General features: G+C 38.3%; 1 protein-coding gene across 1 annotated transcript; it reads left to right on the top strand.

The window, feature by feature from the left end:
- On the top strand, positions 1-27,991 carry LOC148852835 (JmjC domain protein JMJ24). Its single transcript, XM_088945191.1, has 14 exons — positions 1-376; positions 622-1,201; positions 1,996-2,138; positions 2,235-2,334; positions 2,523-2,655; positions 2,751-2,805; positions 3,504-4,191; positions 4,356-4,685; positions 12,238-12,684; positions 12,780-12,852; positions 21,598-21,683; positions 27,266-27,385; positions 27,470-27,540; positions 27,742-27,991. Exons 2-14 carry the CDS (start codon positions 689-691, stop codon positions 27,839-27,841), a joined length of 2,859 nt encoding a protein of 952 aa, XP_088801317.1. The 5' UTR covers positions 1-376; positions 622-688; the 3' UTR covers positions 27,842-27,991.

Here is a 27,991-nt window from a genome sequence, read left to right as displayed (position 1 = left end):
GGGGCCATGCCATCTCAGCTGGTGAAACAATCAGAACAAAAACACGAACTCACATGCCTCTCTCTCTAAAGGGTTCGTTTCCTGCTCAATTTCGGGGTGCAATCCCATTCTCGGGTTTCTGCTTGTCTGCATGCTTCTGCGTGTTAGGAGATAACCCTAGAAATCTCAATTTCAAGGGTTTCTCCTCCGTGTTCTCTTGCTTTTTGTTTTCGAGGATTTTGGTCTAGGAGTTCGGTTTCTCGTTTTTCTTTTTCTTCTGGATTTCTGGAGAGTTTTAGTACACCTATAGCAGTGATGGATGGATTCAATGATGAAGGTTTTGTTGAAGAGATCCTCAGTCCGAAGGATTTCAAGGGATTGGCAACGAGTTCGGCAGGTCAGCTTCGAATTTTAGTTTGATCATTGCTTTTGAAGCTTGAATTTCTGCTTGGTGTTTATTTTATTTTCTGGGTTCTGATAAGCTTTCCCGGTCTGGGTTTCAGTTCCTGCTGGTTTTATTTCTTCCAATTCTTTACGGTTCTTTTGAAATTCGATTAGTGGATGGTTTTGTGCGTTTTCTTGGTGCTAATAGGCTTTTTTCCCCGTATGATCTGTTTATCGTCACAAATTGGTAATCTGCAGGTCTGTAGAAGAGATAGCTTGTAACTTTGTGTGGAATTACGGTTTACCTTGATACTAAGTGGGTACAATGGATCATCCGCGAACTGGTGCGAACGCAGACGATAATGTGGGAATTCCGGAGGACTTGCGTTGTAAGAGATCTGATGGGAAACAATGGAGGTGCAGTGCAATGTCCATGCCTGACAAGACAGTATGTGAAAAGCATTACATCCAGGCAAAGAAGAGGGCCGCGAATTCTGCACTGAGGGCGAGCCTGAAAAAGGCAAAGAGAAAATCGTTGGGGGAATCTGATATTTACTTGGAGAGTAGGAACGATGATCTGGATATGCCTCTTGTGAGCTCAAAGGGTGGAGAATACCATGCTCCTACAATCTCTGGAAAGAAGTATAAGGAGAAAGTTTCCAAAGCCCAGGTTTTGTATTCGCCTGAGACACCTCCAGTTAGGGTTTTGCCTACCCGCAGCCCTCTGAAATCGACTGAAGATCCACAAAGAGATCTTATGCTGTTTGATGACAACCGGAAATCTTCTTATAAGATTCCAGCATCTTCCAAGAGAAACTTTGATGCCAATGCCCTTGCGGTGAGTGGTAATGAACTTCCTTTGATTTTCATTGGTGGTAACTATCTTAGTGATGCTTCCTCAGTTGAGAACTGGTAAGCTTTGCTACCGTGTATGGTACTGGAAGACCTGATATCCCAGTCATCCATTTGATTTGAACATTTAGAGAACCCATATGAAAAATCTATCCCATTGGAAGATTATAACCACTTCATCTATTGGTTTTTGTAGGCTTCAGACCCTAATTTTCACGTCTTCCAAGAGGATGACATAGATTCTACAACTTCTATTGGAAGATTATAACCATTAATCCATTGATTTTTGTAGACTTCCAGACCCTAATTTTCATGTCTTCCAAGAGGATGGCATAGATTCTACATCTTCGATCAGAAGATTATAACCATTTATCCATTGATTTTTGTAGACTTCAGATCCTTATTTTCATGTCTTTCAAGAGGATGGCATAGGTTTTACATTGATAAAAAAAAATGTCATAGACTGGATGGTCGTCAACTTAAAATTTTCATTTTTTGTAATAATTAACAAAATCTACAGGACCATGTATTTGCCTAGAAAATCTGGGGTTAAAGAAAATGAAGGAAAAAGTAAAAAAAATTATGTTGTTAATATTGGGTTGGTTTTTGGATATGGAAGCCTTTTGGGCTGAATGCATTTTATGTTGGCTCTGTGGGTAGCTCTACAGCTAGTTGATGGGTACTTTCAGCTAGGCTCTCTTGATCTACTAGAGGGGGCACCTCTAATTTCTTCTTCCTTTTTTCATAGTTCATTTAATTGAATGTGTTCTGGTATCTCAGGACCTTTCAGATAGAAGTACAGATACATCTGAAGAAGCTGGTGGGCAAACTTGCCATCAGTGTCGGCGAAATGACAGAGGTAGAGTTATCTGGTGTCTGAAATGTGATAGGAGGGGATACTGTGATAGCTGCATTGCTAAGTGGTAAGGATGCATAGAAGTTACTCAGTTGCAGTGTAAGAAACTTAGTATCCTACCTGGTTAACTGTATGTTTTATGGTTTCTGTGGTTACATTATAGGTATCCTGACATATCATATGAGGAGATCCAGAGGGTATGCCCTGCATGCCGTGGGTCTTGTAATTGTAAAGCATGCTTACGTGGAGACAATTTGATAAAGGTATGACATTCAATGGTTTAGCCCTTTGAATAAGTTGTTCTAGGGTTGAGCATATTAATTAATAGTTTGGAGGGTTTCTTGTTGCTGAAGTTCCTTTCATCTTGGCTTCATGAAATGTTTATTTCTAGTGTCAATTGAGATGACATAGCCCTTGGTCAAATATTTATGATATTTTTATCTGATTGTAGGTAAGGATACGGGACATAGCTGTGCAAGATAAGTTGCAATATCTCCACTGTCTATTGTCCTCAGTTCTTCCTGTAATCAAGCAGATCCACTCAGAGCAGAGCTCTGAAATGGAGATTGAAACCAAGCTACATGGTAAGGTGTAGCCTATGTTCTGTTTGTATCTTAGTCCAAGGAGTTTTGCCTTGACAGTAAGTTGTTACATAAGCTTTGTTGTCTCTCTCCTCCAGGAACCAAAACAGATATTCCCAGGGCAAAAGTGCAAGCAGATGAGCAGATGTGCTGGTAATATCTGATACTCTGTCCCTTTTCTTCTTTTTGACTGTAAATACAATTGGTAAATCTATGCCCAGAATTAGACATTTAGAGTACCTGGACATATGCAATATCCAGGAGCCACTGCCCAGTGATCTGACTTTATAGGTCAAAATTACTTGCTTTATAGGCATTTTTTTGTTGAGGAGCTGGTGTTCTTTGTACACTTGTTCTCTGTATAGAGGGACTAGTTTTTCTTTTTTTTTTTGTTTTTTCGATACAAATATATTACCATTTTTCAAGAAAGAAAAGAAAAATATTCATCGGCATTTCTTTTTTACTTGTGAGATTTTGGCACACTGTTCAACCAAAAAATCCATTGATTAGGGGCTAATTGATAACAGTTGAAGTGGATGAACTGAATGGCTTATTACTTTTCCTTTTGGTGAATAAATTGCTAAGAAGGTTGTGAGTTCCTTAATGGGTGAAACTTAAATTGGGTTGATCACTATACACTTGAATAATTTATTTTTTAATTATCTGATCCACTAAAAAAAGAATTAATTCATTTAGTTCAGTCATTTCAGCCATTATCAAATGATCCCTTAGATAGCAGATGGCTTCTCTCTTAGGTAGGACCTGTTGAATGAACTGGTCAGAATCCTCTCATGTTTATAGTCTCCTTATATATATCAGATGGCACTAATTTATCATTTGTTCATGTGCAGCAATTGCTGTAGGACACCTATTGTTGATTATCACCGACACTGTGCAAATTGCATGTATGATTTATGTCTCAGTTGTTGTCGTGATCTCCGGGAAGCTTCTCATGGTGTTGTTGGAGAACAGCAAGAAAATCAGTTGTCTGAGAGAAGCCAAGATGGAGTGAACATGATAGAGAAGCAGAAAACATCCAAGTTAAGAATGGTTTTATCAGAGCAGTTTCCTGATTGGAAAGCCAATAGTAATGGCAGTATACCGTGCCCACCAAAAGAGTATGGTGGTTGTAGTTGTTCATCTCTATCCTTAAGACGCATTTTCAAGATAAATTGGGTTGCAAAGCTGGTGAAAAATGTGGAGGAAATGGTGAATGGATGTAAGGTATATAATGTGGACAGTCCACGCTCTCTTGGGTTGAATGACCCAAAGTTCTGCCAAGTGGCCCACAGAGAAGGAAGTGATGATAATTTCCTGTATTGTCCAACATGTCAAGATATTAAAGTTGAAGGAATTGGTCATTTTCGCAAGCATTGGATTAGGGGTGAACCCATTATTGTTAAGCAGGTTTTTGATGATACTTCAAGTTCGAGCTGGGATCCCATGGTTATATGGAGAGGAATACGGGAGACTACAGATGAGAAAACAAAAGATGACAACAGAACTGTTAAGGCTATTGATTGCTTAGACTGGTCAGAGGTATGTCTGCACAAACATGCTTGTACTGATAAATGAAAGGAACAAAGACACACCCTTGGTTGGAAAACAGATAGGGGTAGTACTACCTACTTGTCTGAATTGCATTTTAGTTGTTGAAAAATGCTCTGAAAGTTTCTGCTAATGATAGTTTGGCATGTGGACAGGTTGACATTGAACTTGGTCAGTTCATCAAAGGATATTCAGAGGGAAGAATCCATGAAAATGGATGGCCAGAAATGTTAAGGTTGAAAGATTGGCCATCTCCCAGTGCATCAGAAGAATTTTTATTGTACCAGAGACCTGATTTTATCAGTAAACTACCATTGCTTGAGTACATCCATTCCAAGTGGGGTCTTCTAAATGTTGCTGCAAATCTGCCCCATTATTCCTTGCAGAATGATGTAGGGCCCAAGATTCTTATTTCTTATGGGATATATGAGGAACTTGGTAGAGGTGATTCTGCGGATAATCTCCATATCAGCATGCGTGACATGGTATGTGTCTAGTGGTCCTCTCACATACTGTATTTCCACCTTGATATATAGGAACTAAAATTCTTTATCATTGAATTTGATGTAGAAATGTTTTTGACAGCTAGGCAGTAGAGTGGTAGTTAAAATCTTGAAACTGTTTTCTAATTCTTCTTGAAAATGTTTCATAGTTGCAATTTCACAATTCATTAGAAGCTTATTTCTATAATTATTTTTGAGCTTTAAATATAACCAAAATTATCATGTTTTTTCCTTAAGAAGATTTTCAAATGCATGGAAGATTATTATCAACATTTGATCATGATTGCAGGTCTTTTATTGATCTTTTTTTTTGTTTTGTTTTCTTCCTGTTCTTTTTGTATGCTTTTGTCTCTTTTTCCTGTGTGCCAGTTCTTTACTGCTTTTTGGACAGCCTGTAGCTACAGCTCTTGATTTCTTATTCACACTGATTTCTATTTTTTTTTTATGGATACATGAAAATTTTATTGATATAAAGAAAAAGAATTAGTTATAAACTTATAATGCACAAGTGGAAATGTGCTATCTATCAAAAAAAAAAAAAAAGTGGAAATGTGCCAAAGCACGCCTTACAGAGGAACAATGGCTCCCATTAAACTGATGCTAAAATTACATCATTGTCCGGCACTCCGCTTGTGGTACTCTTTGTCTTGCTAAGGCATCCGCCAAAGCATTTGCTATCCTGCTTGCCCAATTTTTTTTTTTTTGAGAGGAAAGGTTACTTTCATTAACAAAAAGAGGGAAGGATATACAAAAGATGCAAGGGGATTCCATCAATCCAAAAAAAAAAAACCCTCCCCAGCATTACATGGGTAAACTTGAATTACTGTACAAAGAATCTCTTCCTGCCCCCGATTTAGCCTACGCATCTGCCACATTGTTCAATTCTCTAGGAATCCATCTATAAAAGAGCAGTGTCAGACAAGATTTCTTTAATCTCATTAAAGATGTAGAAAAATCTCCAAGGTCCCTCCTTCAACTTCCCCATCCAGTTGATGATGATTCTAGAGTCACCTTCCACCACAACTGCAAAGGCATTCAGAGTTAACACCTTCCTAAGACCCACTAGTAAGGCTCAGATCTTTGCTTCTACATCTTCCGCCACACCATTGGGGCTGCTGAAAGCCCAGAGCAGATTGCCAGATGAATTTAGAATTCTACCCCCAATACCTGCCTGACCTCTGTTGATTTGAAAGACTACTACAGCTACCATCAAACTGAAGAGTGTATTCAGTTGGAGGTCTTGGGAGAAGAATAGGTCTTGTGGAAACTGACAAAGGTGATGAATTCAAGATCTGCTCAAGGTGTCTTTCTAAGTCACCTACAGAGATACCTCCGAACAGCTTAGAGACTCAACCACGAGATAACTACAACATTGATCTTACCTTTTAAATCTTCTAGAGAAGTGCTTTTTGTTTTCAAAGACACTTTTATTTCTTTCTTCTTAGAGACCACATTACAACAGGAGCAGAGCCAGGAATTTTTTTATGAGGGGGGCCAAGTGGATTTGGGGGTGGGGGGTGGGGATAATTATGGATGGGTCATTGGAGGCCAACCATTGGGGTGGGGAGTGGGGGGAGGGGGAAAATATACATTGGAATAATGGAATGTAAGTGATGGGGATTTCTGGGCCATAGGGGGGGAGGGGCATGGCTCTCCTGTCCCCCCCCCCCCCCCCCCCCCCCGGCTCATCCCTGCATTGCAACATCCTCTTTTACTGAACTTATAACCTGGCCATTGTAATAGGAAATCAATCACCATATTAGGGGAAGGAAGTTGCTATTAAAAAAGGAAACCAAGGAAATGTTGCCAAAAGCTACGAGCTACCAAACAGTTGATGAGCAAGTGTCCACAGGATTCACCATCATTCATACACATCACACACATGTGAAGAGCAATGTGGAGGAACCTATTCTTTTTCCTCAGAAGCCTATCACAGGTATTATACAACCAAATCTTCTTATGGTGGAAGGGGGAGTTAGCTAAGCCTTGCATGAGTTTTAAGGAAAAATGAATTCACAGTAAAGTGGTGAAGAAAACAGGAGAGAGAAGATAGAAGATAGAAGAGAGGAAATATCATGAGTTTCTTCATCAGATAAAACTCTACCCAACGTTGCACATTGGGTAAAAACTTTGGAAATCTTCCATGATTTCTCCTTCAATGATATTCTGAGATCATGGAAGGAAGTGGCAAGCTTGGGTCAAGAGAAAGAAAGGGTTGTTATGGAGTTGAGGCTGCCAGCACCTAACTCTGTAAAATTAAATTTCAATGGAAGTTTTTTAGGAAATGAAAGGCTGGTTTAGGGGGTGTATTCCGACGTTCAGAAGGTGAGGTACTAGCACTTAGGTCCTGTGGAGCAAGGGGACTCACTGACAGCAGAATTAATGGCCTGCTTCAAGGGCTGAAAATTGCATGACAGCTTTGCTTCCAAAGGTTAGAACTTAGAAGTGGAAGGGGACTCTCAGGTGGTGATTTCCTGGACAAATTTTCATTGCCAAACCCCTTGGATATACAGGCAAAGGATTAGAGAAATTGAAATGGTAACAAGGGAACTGAGTGTTACATTTAAATGGGTGAGAAGAACTGCAAATGGCATGGCAGATACATTAGCTGAACAGAGGGTAAACAGGCAACACTTATTTTGGGCTATATTGTAAGGCTGAATTTGGGGGATTGCATCTCTAGTTCTATCTATTTAAACTACCCACAAATTTGTAAGCTCATCTTTCTCATTATGATTAATTAAAGATACCTTTGCTGATAAAAAAAAAGTTGAAAGTTGCGCCATGTTCCCCTCTAGAAATAACCTAGGAGATAGTGGCCTCTTCAGAAAGAGACCAATTCTAGAAGGGAGAGGGTAAGTAGTGCAGAGTGGCTGTTGACCTAGCCACAGGTCAGTCCAAAATTTAATTCTACAACCATTACTTGGACAATAATGCAAAAAAGGAGAGAAAAGCTCAAAGTAAGACATTATACCTTTCTAGGGACTGAAGGAGGCGGCTTTGGAAGGAGATAGGTTGCTATCCCAACCATTCCTGTTAGTTTCATATTTGCTCCGAATGACTGAGGTCCATAAGGATTCCTGTTCCAAGGAGAATTTCCACAACCACTTACCTAACAAAGCAATCCTCTCCAAGATATGTCCGAAACCAACCCTCCTTATGACTTAGGCTTACAGACTACCTTCCAATTAACTAGATGTTCTCTTCTTGCATCACCACCATTCCAAAGGAAGTCTCTTTGCAACTTTTCAATCTGGTTCCTAATGCTGGTAGGAATCTTGAAAACTGATAAGAAATAGGTTGGTTGGTTGGAAAGAGTTGCTTTAATGAGGGTGGCTCTGTCTCCTTTAGAAAGGTGGTTTTTCTTCCAGGATTCAAGCCTCCTTTCACAGCTTTCTATAGCAGGATCCAGAAATGCAGAGGGTCTAGGATTCCCCCATAAGGGAAACCCCAAATACTTTGCCTGTAATACTACTCTTTGAAAGGTTGCATTTAAGCCCTGTAACAGCCTTAAAACAAAGTGAAATCCTTCTTAAATTCTCTAGGTACTCTTTTTTAGCCTCAAGAAAAATAACTGTCGTCTGCATAAATGTGATCCTCACCTCTCTTGCTATTCTGTTCAATTCTTGGTTTCAAAAAAAAAAAAAATCTGTTCACTTCTCTTATAGTATGGCTGTAACACCAAGGACCTGCTCTTTTATTCTTCATCCACCTGTTTACCATGCTAGAGTTGCTTTAAGCAGAATGTTGTTGTAATTGAGATCCTGCCCAATTTTCAGCCCTTGCAGCAGATCCATTAGTTCTGCCTTAACATAGCATGCCCTATGGGACTTAACATTTTTGAATGCATTCCCTATCCCTGGCAATCTGGGATTACCTAAGCTGCACCTGTCAAAATTCAGCTTTTTAGTATTTGGCGGTGGAGGGATCCAAACATAAGTCACTAGAGGCCTTGGTATAAATGAATTAGCAATCTTCTGCCAGCCTCTTATATGTCATCAACCATGCAGTTGGCAAAGAGATTCGTAGGTTTGACCCTGGAAGCATTCTTAGCTGCTATATCTTTGAACCATTGCTTCAGTAGTTTGGCTTCAATCCTAAAAAATTCTGGCATTTTTTTTTCTTCCCAAATCGCGTAAAGAATTGGTTGCTCTGAGTGATTTTTGTTTTTGATAAGAAACAGGGTAAAACTATTTATTCAACACCAAGTTGCACACAAAGTATACGGCCAAAGGAAGAAGACGATGGAATCTGAAGGGTCAGGCAGGTGGATAGTCAGGAGGGGGCTATAGGGGAGAATCTGGAAAAAGGAGGGGTTGAAGTTGTAATTTTCCAGGATGGAGTTGAGAAGTATTCAGTCGAGAAGGGACACAAGGAGAGAGCGTTTAAGAGGGGGAGCATTCCCAATAAGGCTAGTTGCTCTTCCTCAAGACCGAATTCAGCTCAGTTTAAGAGTGTGTCCTACAAGTTTAGGAGATTGGTATGTAACTTTAAGAAGGGTGAGTCCCGCATTTGGGTAAAGGCAAGTTTGGATTTTGGTTAGGGAGAATTGAGGGAAGAACTAGCGAAAGGCTTGGGGTGTCTTTCGTAATCCATCAGAAGAAGGTTTCAGCAGCCATTTCATTGAAGGTGGATGTTTCTTGCGCCCGATTTATTGGGCATGGCTCAAGGACAGGCGAGACTTTTTTGAGTTTGAGTGAGGCACTTCGAGAGTCACAGGGCGAGGTGTTCCTGCCTCTTGATGAAGCTAAAGGTAAGCAAGATCCGCTTTCTTCATCTCCATTTTTGGGTCTGAGTCAGGAGAATGGGGGTACTGTTGCTTGTCACCAGAAGGATGGCTCGGAAAGGGAGGCGGTAGTGAAGGAAGTAAGGGTGGGGTGGGGAAGGCAGAAGAAGGGTCAATCATTGAAATCAAGGAAGGGGAGGAAGGAGTCATCATTGAGGTAGGAAGTGGCTCTTCAGAAATTGAGGGAGAGAAGGGGATTTCTTCTAACCTCCAAGATAAGTTAATTAGGAATGGTGTCGATTATGAGGTTTCTGAAGTGGTGGTTGGAAAATTGGGATTGGATTTGGGTTGTAGGATAAGGAGAAGAGGTTGGCCGGAAGTGGTGAGGTCTTGGAGATTCCTAAGAAGACCAGAGGTCTAAACAAGCTTAACATGATTCGTGTTATGAAGGTATTTTCAAGATTTCCCAATCTAAGAGCTGGTCCTGGGCATCCCCAATCTAAACAAGATTTCCCAACCCCAGCCTTTGCCACAGAATCAGCCAAAATGTTGGCACTCCTAGGTGCCCATTTGAATGAGGCGTTCAAATCAGCACCTAGAGCTTGAGTCATTCTGACTAGAGGTCTGATTTTCCAAGGAATTTGGCCTTTGCCTTGTCATCCAGCAAAAAACCACTTGACAGTCACCCTCTACTTACACGTTCCTTAAATCTTGCCTAGCCAACAACTTCAAACCCTGAAGTTGCTCTGATGCATCTCCAAAGCATCTTTCCCCTTATGGTCATTGGAGAGATAGGAGACTACTCAAATCTGTTGGAGGAGACCACCTGCATCCAAAATGGTTAAGAAAATGCTCCCAAATTCCAAAATGGGGTGTAACCACTGTTTTAAACCAGGAAATAGAGAATAAAACCAGGAAACTGATTAACCCACTTGGCTTAGAGGACTGTATGGGAATGATGGAGGGCTATTGTTCTCTCCTCTTCCTGTGTTCAATTCTTTTGTCAAAGTGAAACCCTTGAATATTATTTTGTTTTTACTTTCCTCACAACAAAACCATGATAACATGCATCAGGTTCTATTATAAAAACTAAAACTAGCCAATAAAATATTATATATTTTATATCAATTTTTATTTAATAAATATTATATATTATATATGTGTTTCAGTCCCCTAAGCATGCGCCTAGCATATATTTTCTTGGTGTTTGGGCGAGGCACTCTTTGAAAAGTGCCTAGTCACCTAGGCTATTTGACAACTATGATCCAAAAGTCCAAGCAAACGTTTTTGAGAGATTGGATAAGTCCATTGCCTCAAAGATTTCACTTTCCCTCAGGTCCCTTCTCAAACCTAAATCCCAAAGAGGCTCCAGCACCAAGCTAGTCACACAATAAGAAAAAAAATGTTTTTATTTAAAGAGCACAAATACGAGGGAATAAATCTTTTAGTGGTGAATTACCTCATCATAGGTCCTGCTAAATCTGGTTTTCTTTCCATCCAAAGCATCATAACGAACTTGAGAGATGAAAATCGAAAGTAACTTTCATTCCCACCTATTAGGGTCTATGCCGTAAATACTCTTGATTACAGCGTTCCCAAGGGCTTCTAGTATTGCTACCCTTCTTCCTTATTGGTAGATACTTCGATCTTGCTACCAATAGAAACAGAGTTTCGGCCATTCTTGGAGCATCCTTAAACAGTTTCAAACTATCTATTTTAAATGGTAAAACAACTTCTTTGGTGATACAATAAATAGGTCAATTTATTGGTTATTTTGATAATGGAATTGGGATGGTTTCTTCCTTGTGAGGTCTTCTTCTAGAACTATCAGATAAGATTTATTGTCCACATCACCTGCTTTATGCTAAGATGACCTTTGATTATTATTGTCTTAGGCTTTCTTTTTATTAATGTGGCTAAGACTTCTTGACATCTTAATATTGTTTAAAGGGCATCCTAGGTGCTTAGACTCAAAGGTGAATTTCATTTTGTGGGGTGCATCTCACCTGGCTTGTTTATATGCTTTTATGGATTAACTTTGGATTTGATATTTCAGTAGGCAATTTACTATTTTTTAGATGGCACTATGCTCTTTTTTAGAGTTTTAAACAGTTTGTGCTATGTAAACTTGAACCTACTAGAAGGCTACAGCCTTTGTGTGCATGCTAACCGGTTCAACAGATAAAGGTTATTTTCTTTAAATATATATATAGGGTCAGGAATACCAGTTAACATTATTAAGATATCTTCACAGTCTCGAAAGAAATGCATGTTGGAACCATTACAAATGCACAAACAAAGGCTGACAAATACTAGAAAAAGTTCACTTTGAATCTACTGTTGCAAATATAACCCCGGACCCAGAGACTACTGTTGACATGTCTTCCTTCAATAATTTGTTTGGCCCTCTTCAATTAAAAGAGAAAGTTTTAAGCCCTGGGGGAGAGAAAGCATCTTAGTCTTCAATGAGTTGCCATCTCAAGCAGAACCTAAAAAGCTCATCATGATGACTCTATTCTGCTCTCTAACCCTACCCCATATCCACTGACTATCCTGGTTTCCCAAGAAGCATCAGTCGAACAAAGTAGCACATACAAGGATTTATTAGATATATCCTTCTTTATTCTGATTAATAATATGTTTCACCTCTCTTCTGATTAATAAAATGTTCATGGATCTATTCAGTACATTATCTAATTTATCCTGATCTCTATGTAGGTATGCCTACTGATGCATACATCTGATTATAAAATGTTCACGAATCTATTAGTGATGATATATGTCTAATATATACTGAGCTGTATGTAGGTATACCTACTGATGCATACCTCTGAAGTGAAACTAAAAGGTTGGCAGCGGTCGAAGATTGAGAAGATACAGAGAACTTTTAAGGAATCTGATGCAAGAGAATCAAGTGGGGATGTACAAACAAGCTCACATGAAGGAGGAAAGTCGCCTGATTTAGCACTTGAGGAACATGGAATGCAGAATGAAAATATTACAGGGCTGGACATCAATAAAGATGAGATCATGGAGGAACAATCATTTAGTGGGATGGAAACTGCTTCTGGTGGTGAAAGGAAAGACCTTAGTTCTGGCCATCCAAACAAAGATAATGGAGATTTGAATGCTGAAAAGTCTCGCATAGGAGCTGTTTGGGATGTTTTCCGTCGCCAGGATGTTCCAAATCTGATTGAATATTTGAAGGTTTATTGGGAAGAAATTCGGAAATCTTCCAGTCTTCCAAATGATTCAGTAAATACTTTTTCTCCTATACTATAGATATGCATTTATGTTAACATTATCAACTTGTCATTTAGTCTGTGATGCTATTGTCATTTGGATATCAGGTAACTCGTCCACTTTATGATCAAGCTGTTTTCCTCAATAAAGAGCATCTGAGAAAGTTGAAGGAGGAACTTGGTAAGGGCTAAAGCTTATAATCTCTTCATGTTGAGTAGCTCTGATTCTTTACACTGCTTGTGCAGTACATATGCTGTTATGCACATATTTATTTAGAGCGAGTGTTTTTTCTGAACCAGTCAGAATTTGAACTGCTGGATGTGGAGGTTCATGATCCAGGGTTTGAACATGCTGAGCAATTATTTGATCATCATATGATTAACATGTAAACCCAATATTGGAGAATCGTTGCATTTAAAATCCTGGTCCTCCTAGCTTTAAATGTTTTTTTTTTTTTTTTTTTTTTTTTTTTTTTTGACTCTTCCTTCAAATAAAAGCATGTGAAACTACTGATGAAATTTCTCTTCTATCATTCATACTCTTAATGTAAACTATTACTTGGCAGCTCATCTAAGGGTCTGTTTGTAGATAGAATTGGTATTGGATTTTAAGATGAAAGAATTAGGATTCACATAACTGGAATTGTGATGTTTGAGTGAGCTTTAGATATCATTCTAAAGGTTATAATTTAACAATGTATATGTCATTGAACATAATGGAATGACAAAACAGGATTCATGTTAGCCGATATTGGTATTGGATTTTAAGATGAAAGAATTAGGATTCACATAACTGGAATTGTGATGTTTGAGTGAGCTTTAGATATCATTCTAAAGGTTATAATTTAACAATGGATATGTCATTGAACATAATGGAATGGCAAAACAGGATTCATGGACAAGGCTTAGAAGATGATGATGCTGAGTGAGCTTTAGAATATCATTCTGATACCATACCTTTAGGGGCGATCATTCTTGGCCCAGCCTGGGCCTGCATCAGGCCCACAAATTTCTAGGCAAGTCTTGGACCCAACACTTCAGGCCTGGCCCGACCTGCAATATATATAATATATACATAATATATTTGTATAATAAAATATTATATTATATATAACATATAATAAATAATATATTTAATATTATATATGTTATATATGCGGATATATGTTATTTTATTTTATATAAAAGTTTTAATGTATAATATACATATTCATTGAGTTGACACATGTATCAACTCATTAGTCAACTCACATAGAAGAGAACAACTTGTTTGGAGGCCTTGCCTTAATCTATGCAAGGAGACAAGCATGTGTTGAAGCCTATACCCTATTTTGTGCCTTAGGCCCAAACCTAAACCAAGCCTAGTCCAACTGGCCTATGCAATACTTTTTTTTCACGTAATTTTATATTTCATAATATAATTAAATTTTTATTCTTAAATGCTTTGTGCCCAAAGTCTGGCTTGGCCTGTAGGGTGGCCACAAGCCGAGCTGTTCATGAGTTGTTCGAGCTCGACTCGACTCGATCTAAACCGAGTTTCGAGCCGAACTCGAGCCTAATATATGGGCTTGTTTGCTAATTGAGTCATCCTCGAGCTTAATATAGCTCGACTCGTGAGGCTCGCGAGCCCAGTTGAGTATATGTACATAGGGTGTCACCTCGGCTCGACTACTGAAGGGGACCTTGTCTTGGCACCTCGGCTACTGAGGGAGACCTTGGTTTGGCACCTAGGCAACTAAGGGAGACCTTGGCTTGGCACCTCGACAGTTGAAGGAGACCTCGGCTCGGCACCTCGGCAACTGAGGGAGACCTCGTATGCTAGGTAGACCTGCAATCAAAGGCAACCGAGCTCGAGCTGAGTCGAGCTTTTGACTTGAGCTAAGCTTGAGCTCAAGTCTCAGGTTCGAATTGAACTTGAGCTTGATAATTTATGAGTGAGCTGAGCTCGAATAGCCAGATATTCGGCTCGGCTCGGCTCGAATCCATCCCTACTGGCCTGGTCCATGATCACCTCTACTCATATTATTCAAATAGTTGGCTATAAAGGTTAACTTATTTCATACAATCTATACGTGCTCATCATCAAATGTTGTAATATTTAGCTGAAAATGCCCTCTGTAGGTTTGTTGGAAGACCCTAAAGATGAACTTGCTTAATGTGTCCAAGGAATTCCACAAGAGGGGAAGAATCAACCTAGATGCAAATGCCATGTTTCTAGCTTGAGTACCCAAAAAGGCCGAGGCTTACCAATTCAGTGAGTTTAGACCCATAAGTTTGGTGGGTCAGCCTCTATAGAATTATTGCCAAAGTCTTATCTTTGAGGTTTAAGAATGTCCTTCCTGGTTTAGGTTTGGGGAGGTTGAGCCTAAGAAATTTGGGTTGTTTGGGTAGGGTAACTGGTTATGGAGATACTCCAAGGAATCAAATATTGTTTGGCATTTGGTGGTTAGGAGAGTAGTCGATTAAGACTACAATCAGTCTTGAATTCGAAGGAAAAAGGAGAAATTTCAGAAGAAAAGATGAAGAGAGGGTGAAAAGAAGAAGCACGCGAAGGGATTTAGAAAAGAGAGAGAGGGTTGATCAATCGATCTGCTGACCCACTCTTAATATTTATATATGTTGACTAATTGTAAAAGGGCTGAATTGCCCTTATTGCTTACATGGCAAATAAACTAATAATAAAGTTGAAATAACAAGCTGTAACAACAAACTGAAATAACTACCAATAACTACCAACTAGCACTAACATAACTAACAAAAGATATGCTATGCTGCCATACGAACACAGTGGGGATCATAGCAGTGGGGTCCACATCAATGTTCTCTACACTCCCCCTCAAGTTGGGAATAGATATTTGTCATTCCCAACTTGCATAGGTCTGCCTCTAATTTCTTCTTTGGAACAACCTTGGTGAGAAGATTTGCGAGCTGCATGCTGGAGGTGATATATGGGAGACATACTTCTTGAGATGAAACCCTTTCTCTGACAAAATGTCGGTCGACTTCAATATGCTTAGTTCTGTCATGCTGTACCGGATTATGAGCTATATTAATAGCAGCCTGATTATCACAATACAACATTAAGGGATTCTCATAAGCAATACCCAATTCCTCAAGTAATGACTTCAGCCACACCATTAGTCATAGATTTATAATCAGCTTCAACACTAGAACGAGAAACAACACTTTGTTTCTTACTCTTCCAGGAGACAAGGTTACCTCCTACAAAGGCACAATATCCAGAGGTAGACCTTCTGTCATCAACACTCTCAGCCCAATCAGATCTGTATAGACCTCTATTTTCATGTGATCATTATTCTTGAATAATATACCTCTACCTGGACATCTCTTCAAGTATGCTAATATTCTTTCAACTGCAAGTAGGTGAGTAGTTCTAGGAGAGTGCATATATTGACTGACAACGCTGACTGCATAACTGATGTTCGGTCGTGTGAGACAAAGATAGATGAGTTTTCCAACCAATCGTTGGAACATAGCTTTGTCTTCAAGAGGCTCTCCACCCTCTGCACTGATCTTGTGATTCTGTTCAATAGGTGTATCTGTAGGCTTAACACCCAACTTTCCAGTTTCTTCCAATAGATCTAGAACATACTTCCTTTGAGAAATAAAAATCCCATGTTTAGATCTAGCAATCTCAATACCCAAGAAGTATTGTAGCTCTCCTAGATTTTTCACCTCAAACTCTTGATGAAGGAGTTGTTTAAGAGACTCAATCTCACTGTCATCACTGTTATCTCAGATCTAGCAACCTTCCAACATGTCTTTAGTATGCTTAGGTTTCTTGCAATGTTCACACACTAGATCCCGCTTATCTTCCTTCTTTCTATCCTTCTCCGTATCACCCCCAAGCTTGGGTTTAACTGCTCCCAAGGCTGGTGGGAAGGGCTGATGCTGCATCATAACCTTTCTCCTAGTCTCTTCACTATGCACCAAGGAGTAGGCTTGAGATAAGGCCAAACTGCCCCTTGTTAGTATTTGATGTCTCACAATATCATAGTCAGGATTCAGACTAGCTAGGAATTCAAAAACCATATTAGTTTCAACTTGCTTTCTATGAGTCTGTGCATCCTTCTGACTTTCCCACTCAAGTGTTTCTAGGTGGTCAATTTCATGCCACAAAGATTTCAAAGTAGAGAAGTAAACCGAGATTGGTTTCTCTCCTTGCTTAAGGTTATTAGCCTCACACTTCAATTCATAGGCCCTAGCAACATTAAGGGGTTGGGAGTAAGTCTCTTTCATGACATCCCGGATTTTCTTGACTGTTTTTGCCCACAAATAGTTCCGGATGATATGTGGCTGCATAGAGTTGCGCAACCATGTCATAACCAAATAGTTCTCCTGAACCCATTTGGTATACGTTTGGTCCTCCTTAGTTGGTTCTTTCACATCTCCCAACAAGTAGCCGAGTTTTCCTCTACCCCCAATGGCCATCATGGCCGATTGAGTCCATTCTAAGTAGTTGGATCCATCAAACTTCATAGTTGTAATCTGAAAGACATTCTCAGACATGTTACCAGAATTGCTAGTCCCAAAAACACCTTCCCCCTGATTCTCGAACTCCATTCTTGATCAAGAATTAACAATAAAAAACTTGTGAAGCTACTGTAATAGAAAGCAACACCTAAACAACTGATAGCAGCCGGCCTAGGTCTTCCAAAGAATAAAGAAAACAGAATTCTGTATGAAATCAGTTCAAAATTTGATCTGAAACCAACAACAGTTCTGAATTTTAGGGTTTTCTGTCAAAACCCTAGAAGGAAAAAAAGATTTTTTAGCCGCACCTCTCAGAATAGGCCAAGATGATTCTTTCAAGGCTATTCTCAAGCAAAAAAAAAACTTACTTTATGAAAGAAAATCTTTGGCCGCCACCTTCTGTCTGATGCAGAACCCTAATCTTGGGGATCCGAAGCCTTTTCTAATTCTTCCTGACTATTGGAACTCTCCTAGCCTTCAACAATCTTCTTAGTAGTAGCCGCACACTACCAGTAGCCTCCAAGAATCAGCCGATCCTCCTTTGTTGAAAAACTTCTAAACCTAGGAAATTCTCATGTAGTCAATCTAATTAGACTAACATAAGACCTCCTTCTCTGCAACCCGTTTTAGGTTTTGAACAGAAATTCTAATCGCCACCTTCAGTCTTGATAAAGAAACTGATCTTGGACTCTTAATCTTCCTTTGATTCTTCCCGATTATCAAGAACACAATCCACTCTTTGGACAGCTGCTACAGTCTCTGATAACCTCCAAGAATCAGCCGAAAAAGGATCCTCTTAATCTTCCAGGCCTAGGCAACTCTCATGTGGTTGGCTGGATCAGACTCACATGAGAAGCCCTAATCCTTGCTCTGATACCATGTAGTTGATCAAGACTACAATCAGTCTTGAATTCGAAAGAAAAAGGAGAAATTTCAGAAGAAAAGAAGAAGAGAGGGAGAAAAGAAGAAGCACACGAAGGGATTTAGAAAAGAGAGAGAGGGTTGATCAATCGATCTGCCGACCCACTCTTAATATTTATACATGTTGACTAATTGTAAAAGGACTGAATTGCCCTTATTGCTTACATGGGAAATAAACTAATAATAAAGCTGAAATAACAAGCTGTAACAACAAACTGAAATAACTATCAATAACTACCAACTAACACTGACATAACTAACAAAAGATATGCTATGCTGCCATATGAACACAGTGGGGACCAAAGCAGTGGGTTCCACATCAGTGTTCTCTACAAGGAGCAGTCATGACACTCATCCCAATGGATAGGTTTTGGACTATCCTCAAGAGCAATGTAAAACTCCCTGTGGAAATTGTTGGTGTCTTTTGCTCTTCTTTGAATTACACAAGGTATAACCATTGTTTTGGGAATAAAGTCAAAATTTGTAAGACCTTTGGTTGGCATGGTTTGTATATTTTCTAATATTTCTATTTCAATGGGCACTTGGCATGAAGTATTATTGGAATTGACAAATTCCCTAGTGAAAAGTGAAAACTACCCTCGCTTTGTGCAATACACAAGATGGTATTATAACATAAGTTAGTGCACAATATTATAGATATGTGTAGTAGCCACCTAATGGACATGATTATCACTTTGAACCAGCTTGAAATTCTTTTCAAATGTGAAGTTGAATTTTAGTTTTTATTTCTATAACAGATTATTTATTTATTTATTGATTTAAAATCACTTGCATCTTCTTTGAGTTTACATTTTGCTTGAACTCACTCTATTATGTAGTTTTCACTCTTAAAGTTTACAAGACAATGTTGTCTTGTAAACTTTAATAAACAAAATAATACACCACAATGGGCACAAGACAGGCCATTTAAAGATTGTTCTCTTTATTTATACTCCTTGTCATCCGTTAAAACTTTGCCTATCTCTTAATTTGTATCATTCTCTTCAATTGGGCTAAATTGGGGCTTCGAGTTTTCAAGAGGATTGAGGTACTTTGAAGTGCTGTTTGCTTTAGAACTCCTCAATCTTTTGGAGGGTGTTTTTCTTGATTCCTCAATGGTTGATGGTAGAATTTGAACCCTAACTTCGTCCAGTACTTTCACTTGTACCTCCTTTTTTGCTGCCTTACACACAAATGTTTCCATTCCCCAAACCTTCCCTGTTAAGTAAATTTGAAGTGGAAAAACTTGCCACTTGCTAATCTCCTATCCTTCTGCAACTTGAATATGGGAGTGTGTTTTTGCTTTATTAGGTTGTAGGTGGGCTTCTCCATTTGATGTAGTGGGTTTCTGTCAACCCAATTTCTTTAGCCTTGAAAGAAGGGCAAAAGTTATTTTAGATGCACAAGAGCAGCAATCCTATGGGCAATTTGGGAAGAGAGAAAATAACAGATTATTTAATGATAGAGTAAGATCCAAAAATGCTATTATTGATTGTATCTCAGTTAGGGTGTGGCACATTGGGTTAAAACTTTGAGACATTTTGATTCCTTTTCTACTGAGATCATTAGAGGATGGACTTGGGTGGCAAATTCTTCTACAGTAAGACATGTCATATCAGCCACATGGTCTCCTTCTGCAGAGAGTAGGATTAAGATGAACTTTGATGGTTATGGCAGAGGCAATCCAGGTCCAGCCATAGGAGGAGAATTCAAGGATTCTTATGGGAATATGGCCATCTACTCAGGACTAATTAGTCTAAGGCAATTCTATACGAGCAGAAATCACAGCAAATGCACAAGTGTTTTTTTTTTGGATGTATAAGCAGCAGAACAAGGGCTTATGGTGGCCAAAGGCTGCAATCTAAGAAATTTGATAATAAAAGGGTATTCAAGGTGTGGATGATTCAATGGTGCAAGAATCTGGCCTTGTGGACATACAGTAACATAATAAATTTAATAATAGGGCTAATGAGGGAAGAATGGTAGAGTTACAAGTGTTTTGATCATTCAATTGCTTCACAGATGCACTGGAAAAACAATGGGTAGACGGAAGAGAGGTGTTTTGGGGTCTTTTAGGGATTCAATGATGTAAAATGTTATATTAATTGGTAGAATTATGGTGGGGAGGGAGCAAAGCTGGCTCCTTGGGCATGTGTAAGTATCTATGTATATGCTGATTCTTTTTACAATCTAACAAAGTGTAGCTATCCATCAAAAAGCAAAAAAGTGGTGATGGGTGGTGGGAGGTTGAAGTAGTTAAATTCTTGTTTTCAAGTCTGTTATACTTGTTGGAGAGAGGTTTTGGGGTCTATTAGTAATGCCAAATATGCATCCATTGTGTATCTATAAACTATAATTGATTGTGCGAACGTGTTGTTTAACACCGTTCTACAAGTATGGGGGATATATCTCATACATGATATCATAGGCTAGTCATATAGAACAAGTCCTTAGAAGGTGATCTCATTTTCTGTATTTTTGGGTTGGAGAAAGAGTGTTCAACTAGAGTAGCTATTCTAAGGTTCATTATCCTCACACTATTGTTCTGAAATCACTATTAGTGAGAGAAGCATTAGGGGAATTGAAATATTTAGTTCTCAATGTAAATAGTATATTTACTTCATTTCTTTTAGACTAACTACAGTGCAAGAGTTTTAATATACTGAATATTCTTGATAAGCAAGTAACCTTGTTGATACTTCCACGATCATATCTCTTTCTAAAAGAAGTCCATTTCATCTACTGGACTCTGGACTGGTTTGCCGGACAGTCCAAATGCTTTTAACATTTCAAATAGCGTCCTTTTTGTTTTCCACCTTTCCCCTTGAGAGGTGTCTGAACATGTCAAAGTTTCTGGCCTTAACCATGGGTCCACAATTGGAGCTGTTCAGCTGTCTGGTTTCTTCAGGATTTTAATACGCTCTCTTGGTAGGTACAACCAAGGAGATGTTCTAGGCAAAAGTTTGTTCTCATCAGATTATCATAACCACACATGTCATATTTCTTATGAGGAAATTTATGGCAGATGGTCCTTATATTTCAATGGATTGGATTAGTGTTTTTGCTCTTCCATGAAAATGTTTTTCTTAGGCATTAGAAGGTTTAGAAAGGTCTCTGAGTTTTTTTAACATGCTCACATGCAATCATTTTTTAATTTTTAACATGCTCACATGCAATCATTTTTTAATCATCACACATGGGCAATAGGCAATGAATTATACCATGATTCACTTAGATCTGATGCATAGTATTATATTTGACCAAGTTGGATGAAAAAGCTTTTGCATCTGTTTTTATCTTGTTATAAATGATCAAGCAAAACAAGCAATAGATTATTTTTTTTATTGGTAAGCAACATACTGATCCTTCTGCAGTAGTTGTCATCCTAACCTGATTTATCAAATTGGTATATTTTCTTTCAGATGATCAATAAAAGTCATATGCTTTTTCATATATTTATAATATGTCATGTTATTTAAAAACAGTGCCATTCATTTTTTTTTTCCTTCAGGAATAGAGCCATGGACATTCAAACAGTATGTGGGTGAGGCTGTATTCATCCCTGCTGGATGCCCTTTCCAAGTAAGGAATCTTCAGGTAAGATCAATGTTACTAATCTTCAGAGTTTATTAACAGTCTAATGACCACTATAGGGAGCAGACCTTGTGTGTTCAAGGGCTTTTTCTTGACTGAAATACTCAAATACCCCTATTCTCAATCCTATTCTCAATCATTACTGTTTATGTTTAAGGTATATTTATTTCTCACCATTAAATTCCATGAGTTAACTCCTTTTTTTGGTTATCCCACAAATTAACTCTATACCCCATAATAATAGTGTAAAAAACAATGTTTTTTAAAACAGACTTGGAAATGAAACCGTTGATCTGTTGGTGATTCAACTATCTAGATAAAATGAGTGAACCTTTGATGTCATAATCAAATAATAAAAAAATTAAAAACAGTTAAAATACAAAATACAAAAATATCTAAAAGAATTGGGAAAATCTCCATTATTATATATTCATATTAGAAAAGCTATTTCAAAAGAAGTGTGATAAATAAGAATTATTTTTATTAATGATAGAAATGAAATACATAAAAAGAAAAAAGAATTAATATCTAAGCCATAGTCCTGCTAACTGGGTCAAATGGTTCAATGATTCAATCGATTGGGTGACCAGTTGAATGGTCCACTAGACAATTCAACTACTGGTTGAGAATACTAATAAAAAACCAATGTTTTAAAAACTGATTGGAACCCACATTTCCTGAGTGGTAGTAACTGCCCAAGTCAAAAAGACAACTTATGATATCATAAATTAAACAGCAAAATTAGAAAACATAGAAAAATTCCATAAAATTTGTAGAAAATTTCAAATTCGGTGTGTCTCTAATACAAGTCTTAATTTGTGATCCATTGATTATTGGGTCAAACAAATTAGCGGTTTTAACTGGTTAGGTCATCAGGTTGTTGATCGAATCAATGGTTTGGAGTGCAACAGACCCAAAAATATGGCTAGTGACAAGTCATTTGGTTTGACCGTCCAGTTCAACCATGTGTGAAAACATTGATATAACCTACAAGTAAAAAGATTTAAAGCTATAGGTTGAAAGGCAACACACTCCCTACTACACCATGTGGTCCATGCCTCTATTACTCATCTTTGTTGCATATTTTCTGATAAGGACAATGAAATTATTATTATTATTATTATTATTATTATTATTATTATTATTATTATCATTGTTACTATCATCATCTTCACCTGAAATTGCCATCTGCAACGCACATGCACATTTACCAGTATGTCCAAAAGCACAACTTTCAACTTTTGAGTCATGACCTTAGCACCCCAACCCAAGCATAGAGAGTGGCATTTGTGCTCAGAGTACATGGGTTCATGCTTTCCTAGAAAAGGCGAGTAAAACTGCTTTCTGAAAATATTAAAGCATGGATTTTAGGAGAAATTGAAGATTTACATTGCCACAAGGGGCCCTGCTGGTATAAATGCATTTAGTCTTTCTTCCTGCCCAGATTTTGTTCTCTCTATCATGTAAGGGTCATGAAAGAAACAATAAATGCACGTTCATACCAATACTATTATTAGTTCATCTCTCCCTCTTTGAAGATCCTATCTGTTGAAGTAGTTTTCCATTCATAGTTAAAATTGATGTATAGTTTAATATGCACTTATTTATGGACTTAAAATCTATAGTTCATTTTTATTTTTTTAAATCTGTACACAAGGGCATGCATAAATATGCATGGATACATACACTGAAAGAATGGTAGGATCCATCTAATGGACGCCATAAAAGTTGCGGAATGGGTGGGCGAATTTCAAAAATTTCCTACCTTTTCTCAATTGGGAATCATATTCCCTAAGTTTAGAATACAATATTCAAGGATCCTACTTGAACCATAATCAAACCAGATCTGTACCAAAAGATAAATGGGAGGAATATACCTGATCCAGAGAAGCAGTATCTCCCAAAGTTGGTGTTCACGCCCAAAGAATGTTCCAAGATCCGTTCCTGCTGAAGATGACACAGCTGTGAATGGAACAGAACCAGCAGAGTGCGTCCTACACACTGGATCCTTCATAAGAATCCTCTGGAAGTACTAAACACTGAATCCTTTTCAGTCTTTCTTGCAAGACTGATGTCAATAACAGATTTCTTGACTTTCTTTTCTGCAAAGATCTAATCTTGCAATGGCAGATGGCGGCGGCAGGAGGAGATCTCCAAAAACGAAAAAGGCTGAACTGCTTTTTCTCTTTTTCTGGAGAGTATGAGATCTGATCTGAATTCGCAGGAACCTTTCTTGCGATTTTTTCTTGGTTCTAAATCTCCTCATTTCTTCTTGATTAAGAAACCTCCTTTTTAGGAGTTATCCCAATCCAAATCAGTATTTGGATAGGGGATAATCTTAATCATTTCTGCAGATAGAGTTAGCTTACTCCTAATCTTATCAGGAAGTTACCAGATTCAAATCTAATTTGAATTTGGTCTCTAAGAGTGGATAAGGCTAAAGGCCCAATCCTTTTACTAACTTTAATCTCAAATTCGCCCTAAGGATGGGTGATCATATCAGTCCACCTCGAAATGGGCTTTTGGCCCATTAAGTGTTCAGTGTCTAATTACTTTCCAATCTGCTACCCAGTTGGGCTTCTTTGTATGGCGTGGGACCCAAGCATTGATCTACACACCAGCCACATGGGTTCGGCCCAGCTTCTAAAACAAGGCCCAGCCGAATTCACTGAAAAACTCAATGAATCCCTTGAGTCCATCATATGGACCCTATGGGCCCAACACTTACATTAAGTGGTCCCTGGGCCAAGCCATCTTATAAAAACCCAGGGACTGTGGGCAGGTGCAAGATTAGCCCATCAGGTATTATCCTCAATGGTCTTACACTTAACCTCTCAGCCCTTAATGATCAAGCACTGCCCGACAAGAGAGGACTTCTCCCTCGGCTGCAAGGAACAGTGCTGCACTCTCCTCTCACATGGATCCCGGGAATTAAAACCATTTGCAAACAATTCAAAACCGTACATATATATATATATATATAAATATATTAATTTTGCAAAACAAAATTCCAACGATTGAAATCAACTGCCGGCAGTTTGGTTTCCATCAGAGAGTGCATTTCCGATCATTACCCTTTGTCCGACAAAGTGGCTGATTCTATCACTATGATCACCCATTCAGATGAATTTTCAAACTACCCCAACATACCCAGGTTTTGATCCCCGCTAAGGATCTCACTGATTGGCATATCAAAGGCAGCCTGATCCAACACCTAGTGAAATGTCATAATCGAGTCTAGGGGTCAGGTGTAACTTTCCAGTTTTGCCCATCTATCTCCAAGGTCCAGGGCAATACTGGAAATCTGGTCCAGTTCAAGGATTCAAGTAATCCCATACTGCATGTGCCTCGGGTCTTACCCTGGTGGCTGAGACAGGCCATCCCAACACTTGGTGGCACACCAGTATCAGCCTTGGCAGGATAAATCTCCCCATACTTATCCAACGGCTGTGAACATTTAAAACTAACATGAGTCTCTATAAATGTCCAGTTTTAGGGTTTTACACAGAATTAAACCAAACAACATGAATCAAACATGCACTTTATTTATTTCCACTAAATAACAAAAGTACATCAAATCAGATTGAAGCTAAGGGCATACAAAACTGTCTAACATACACAGCATACTTACCTTTGTATGTGTATTATACAATTTTATGTATTTTCAACTTTGGCATATTAACTTGTCCCTGCTTCTGTTATCAACACTTTGGTTACATAGATCACTGAGTCCTGAATATATTTGGTATTCTCTTCTTTTTTGTTTCTTTTGGTAATTTGGTGCTACACACCACTAATAACCCCCCGCCCAAATTGGTGGTTGTGGGAATTGATTCCGTCCGTGTCAATGCCGGAGTGAACCAGCTAACATACCAACGAACCACCCCTTGGTAAATATATTTGGTATTCCAGGATGACAATTTCTGGAAATCACTTATAGTATGTTTGGTTTGAAGGAAAAAGTAGGGAAAGGAAAGGAAAGGTAGGGAAAGTTTTATAGATCTTGTATGGGTTTTCCTACCTTTCCTTTCTTCACCTACGTTTTCTTTCAAACCAAACAATGAAATTCCAGAATTTTAATCGAAATCCTTGATCCTCTTTGAAGGACTTTTATGAAATGCTGGCCCTGGATAAAATGGTTTCTTACAAGTGCATGGTTTTGCTTTTGAGGGGATTGTTATCTGGTGGCCAACAATGAAAATCCAGTCCCAGAGCAACATATGCTGCCATAGATGATCTTTAGTGTGTTTTTCTTATGCGTACAATAGATTATTAGCTGTTATTTCTACTTTTAAACATGATTGTCAATATTTAGCAGTTTTTTTTTTTCAAGGCTTGACCATCTGTGTCCTTTTTTCTGTTCATCATTTGAGTAATTTTAAGGTTACCGTTACTTGAACATCAATCCTCAAATATAGTCTATGGTAGTTTGATAAAGCTTAAATATGTTGCTGGCCAATAAAATTGTTTGGAGTGTTGGTACTGATAGAAAAGGGCCATTGTAATATTGGTCCGAAGTCCCAACCTTCTGGGGTCTTGGAAGGCTGGACTGGATATGGACCTTATGAGAAAGTAGCCACCCTTTGACCCTAAGGCTACGTTTGGTTGTGATACAAACACAAATATGTACTCTGCATAAATACCCTCTTTTCGGTTCAAGAATGCAAAGTGGGTTCACAGTATAATCCATTCTTGTTTGTTTGAAATCGGTGCAAAGCGTGGGAGCTAACATTAAATGCTCCAACTACCGATGCTCCACTGCCTTGAACTTTTGTCAAACACACCAATCTATAAGCCTGTTTCGATTATCAGAAGAGCACAAATCTGTATCCAAAAAATGGGTACAGCAATGCCCTCTCCTCAGGATACAAAGATGTCAGAAAAAAACATTTTTGACCTCTTAATCATTGCATTTTTATATATCAAACAAACGCTCACAAATCCTAACTGGGGTATATAAATATCCTGGTTTGGCGTTTCTATCACAAACACAGCCTTAAAATTGCATTCCCTTGCTTGGCAGCCCAAGACTTTTACCAGGTCACCAATCAATGGTCCCCGAGTTAATATAGTAATAATAGAAATGTTTAAGTTGACCAACTCTATGCTGTATATAATTACATACGGACTTATTTTCTACTGTATGTATCCGTATGCTTTACATGTTTGTACCTTCCACGATATCGTTAAAATTCTTCTATCCCTTTATGCGTGCATGGGCTTCCATTACTGGTTTTTGGGTCTTTTCACATCCTTTTTTTATATACAAGGGGTCTGAAAAAATGACAACTGCGTTGTTGGGAGGTTTTACCTTGACATCATTATTTACATAGCTGTACTTTGTTATCCACCTGTTTAGAAGTTCCCTCACTGAGATGTTATCAGCTTTTAAATATGGCCATGAGTGGTCTTAAATTAGGATCTTAGTACCTATGGTTAGGTATAGGATGAATTGATGAAAACTCAAACCTAGTAGAAAGTTGTATATATTTGTTTTCATGACTCTGAATATGCCTATTAAAGAGATGGTATGTGGGACATGTACCAACTAATGGTTTTGTTTATTCTCTTGGTAATGCATGCAGTCTTCAGTTCAGTTGGGCCTTGACTTTTTATCTCCTGAAAGCTTGAGTGAATCTTTAAGGTTAGCTGAAGAGATCCGCAGTCTTCCGAACGACCATGAAATGAAGCTTCAGATGTTGGAGGTCAGACAAAGAACTATCTCATAACCAATTAGTGCGGTGTTTCCTGCATAAATTTCTGGATTTTCTAATGTGTTTCCAAAGCAGGTTGGAAAAATGTCACTCTATGCAGCCAGTTCAGCCATCAAAGAAGTCCAAAAGCTGGTGCTTGATCCCAAGTATGCAAAATGAGCTTTGGTTTCTGCATTTATTTTCCTAGTTTTCCATTTGAGAAACAAGCTCCTCAATGAAATGAGAAATACTGGAGTTCCTAGTTTGGATTTCTTTCGGTATAAAAGGAATATCAGATAGTTGTTCACTACTAAAGTTAACGCTAACTTTTTTCTTTTTTTTTTTTTTTTATCATCACGTTTCTGCAGATCTGGGGCAGAGCTCGGGTTTGATGATCCAAACTTAACAGCGATGGTTGCCGATAACCTTGAGAAGATGATTAAAAGAAGGCAAATAACTTGTGTTTAATTATATGTTGTACAGTATTTTTCATTTGATTAGAAAATTATTTTCATAAACATCCAAAATATAGAAAACAATTTCAATGTATTTAATGTAACCATACGTCAGTTTTCTATAATTGTATTTAGTATCATCTATTGCCATTTATTTACCAAA

Source organism: Nelumbo lutea, chromosome 5 (genome assembly GCF_056320005.1).
Source record: "Nelumbo lutea isolate HS-2025 chromosome 5, American lotus-T2T, whole genome shotgun sequence".
Classification (NCBI taxonomy): Eukaryota; Viridiplantae; Streptophyta; class Magnoliopsida; order Proteales; family Nelumbonaceae; genus Nelumbo; species Nelumbo lutea.
This window is presented reverse-complemented; position numbering and strand designations above follow the sequence as displayed.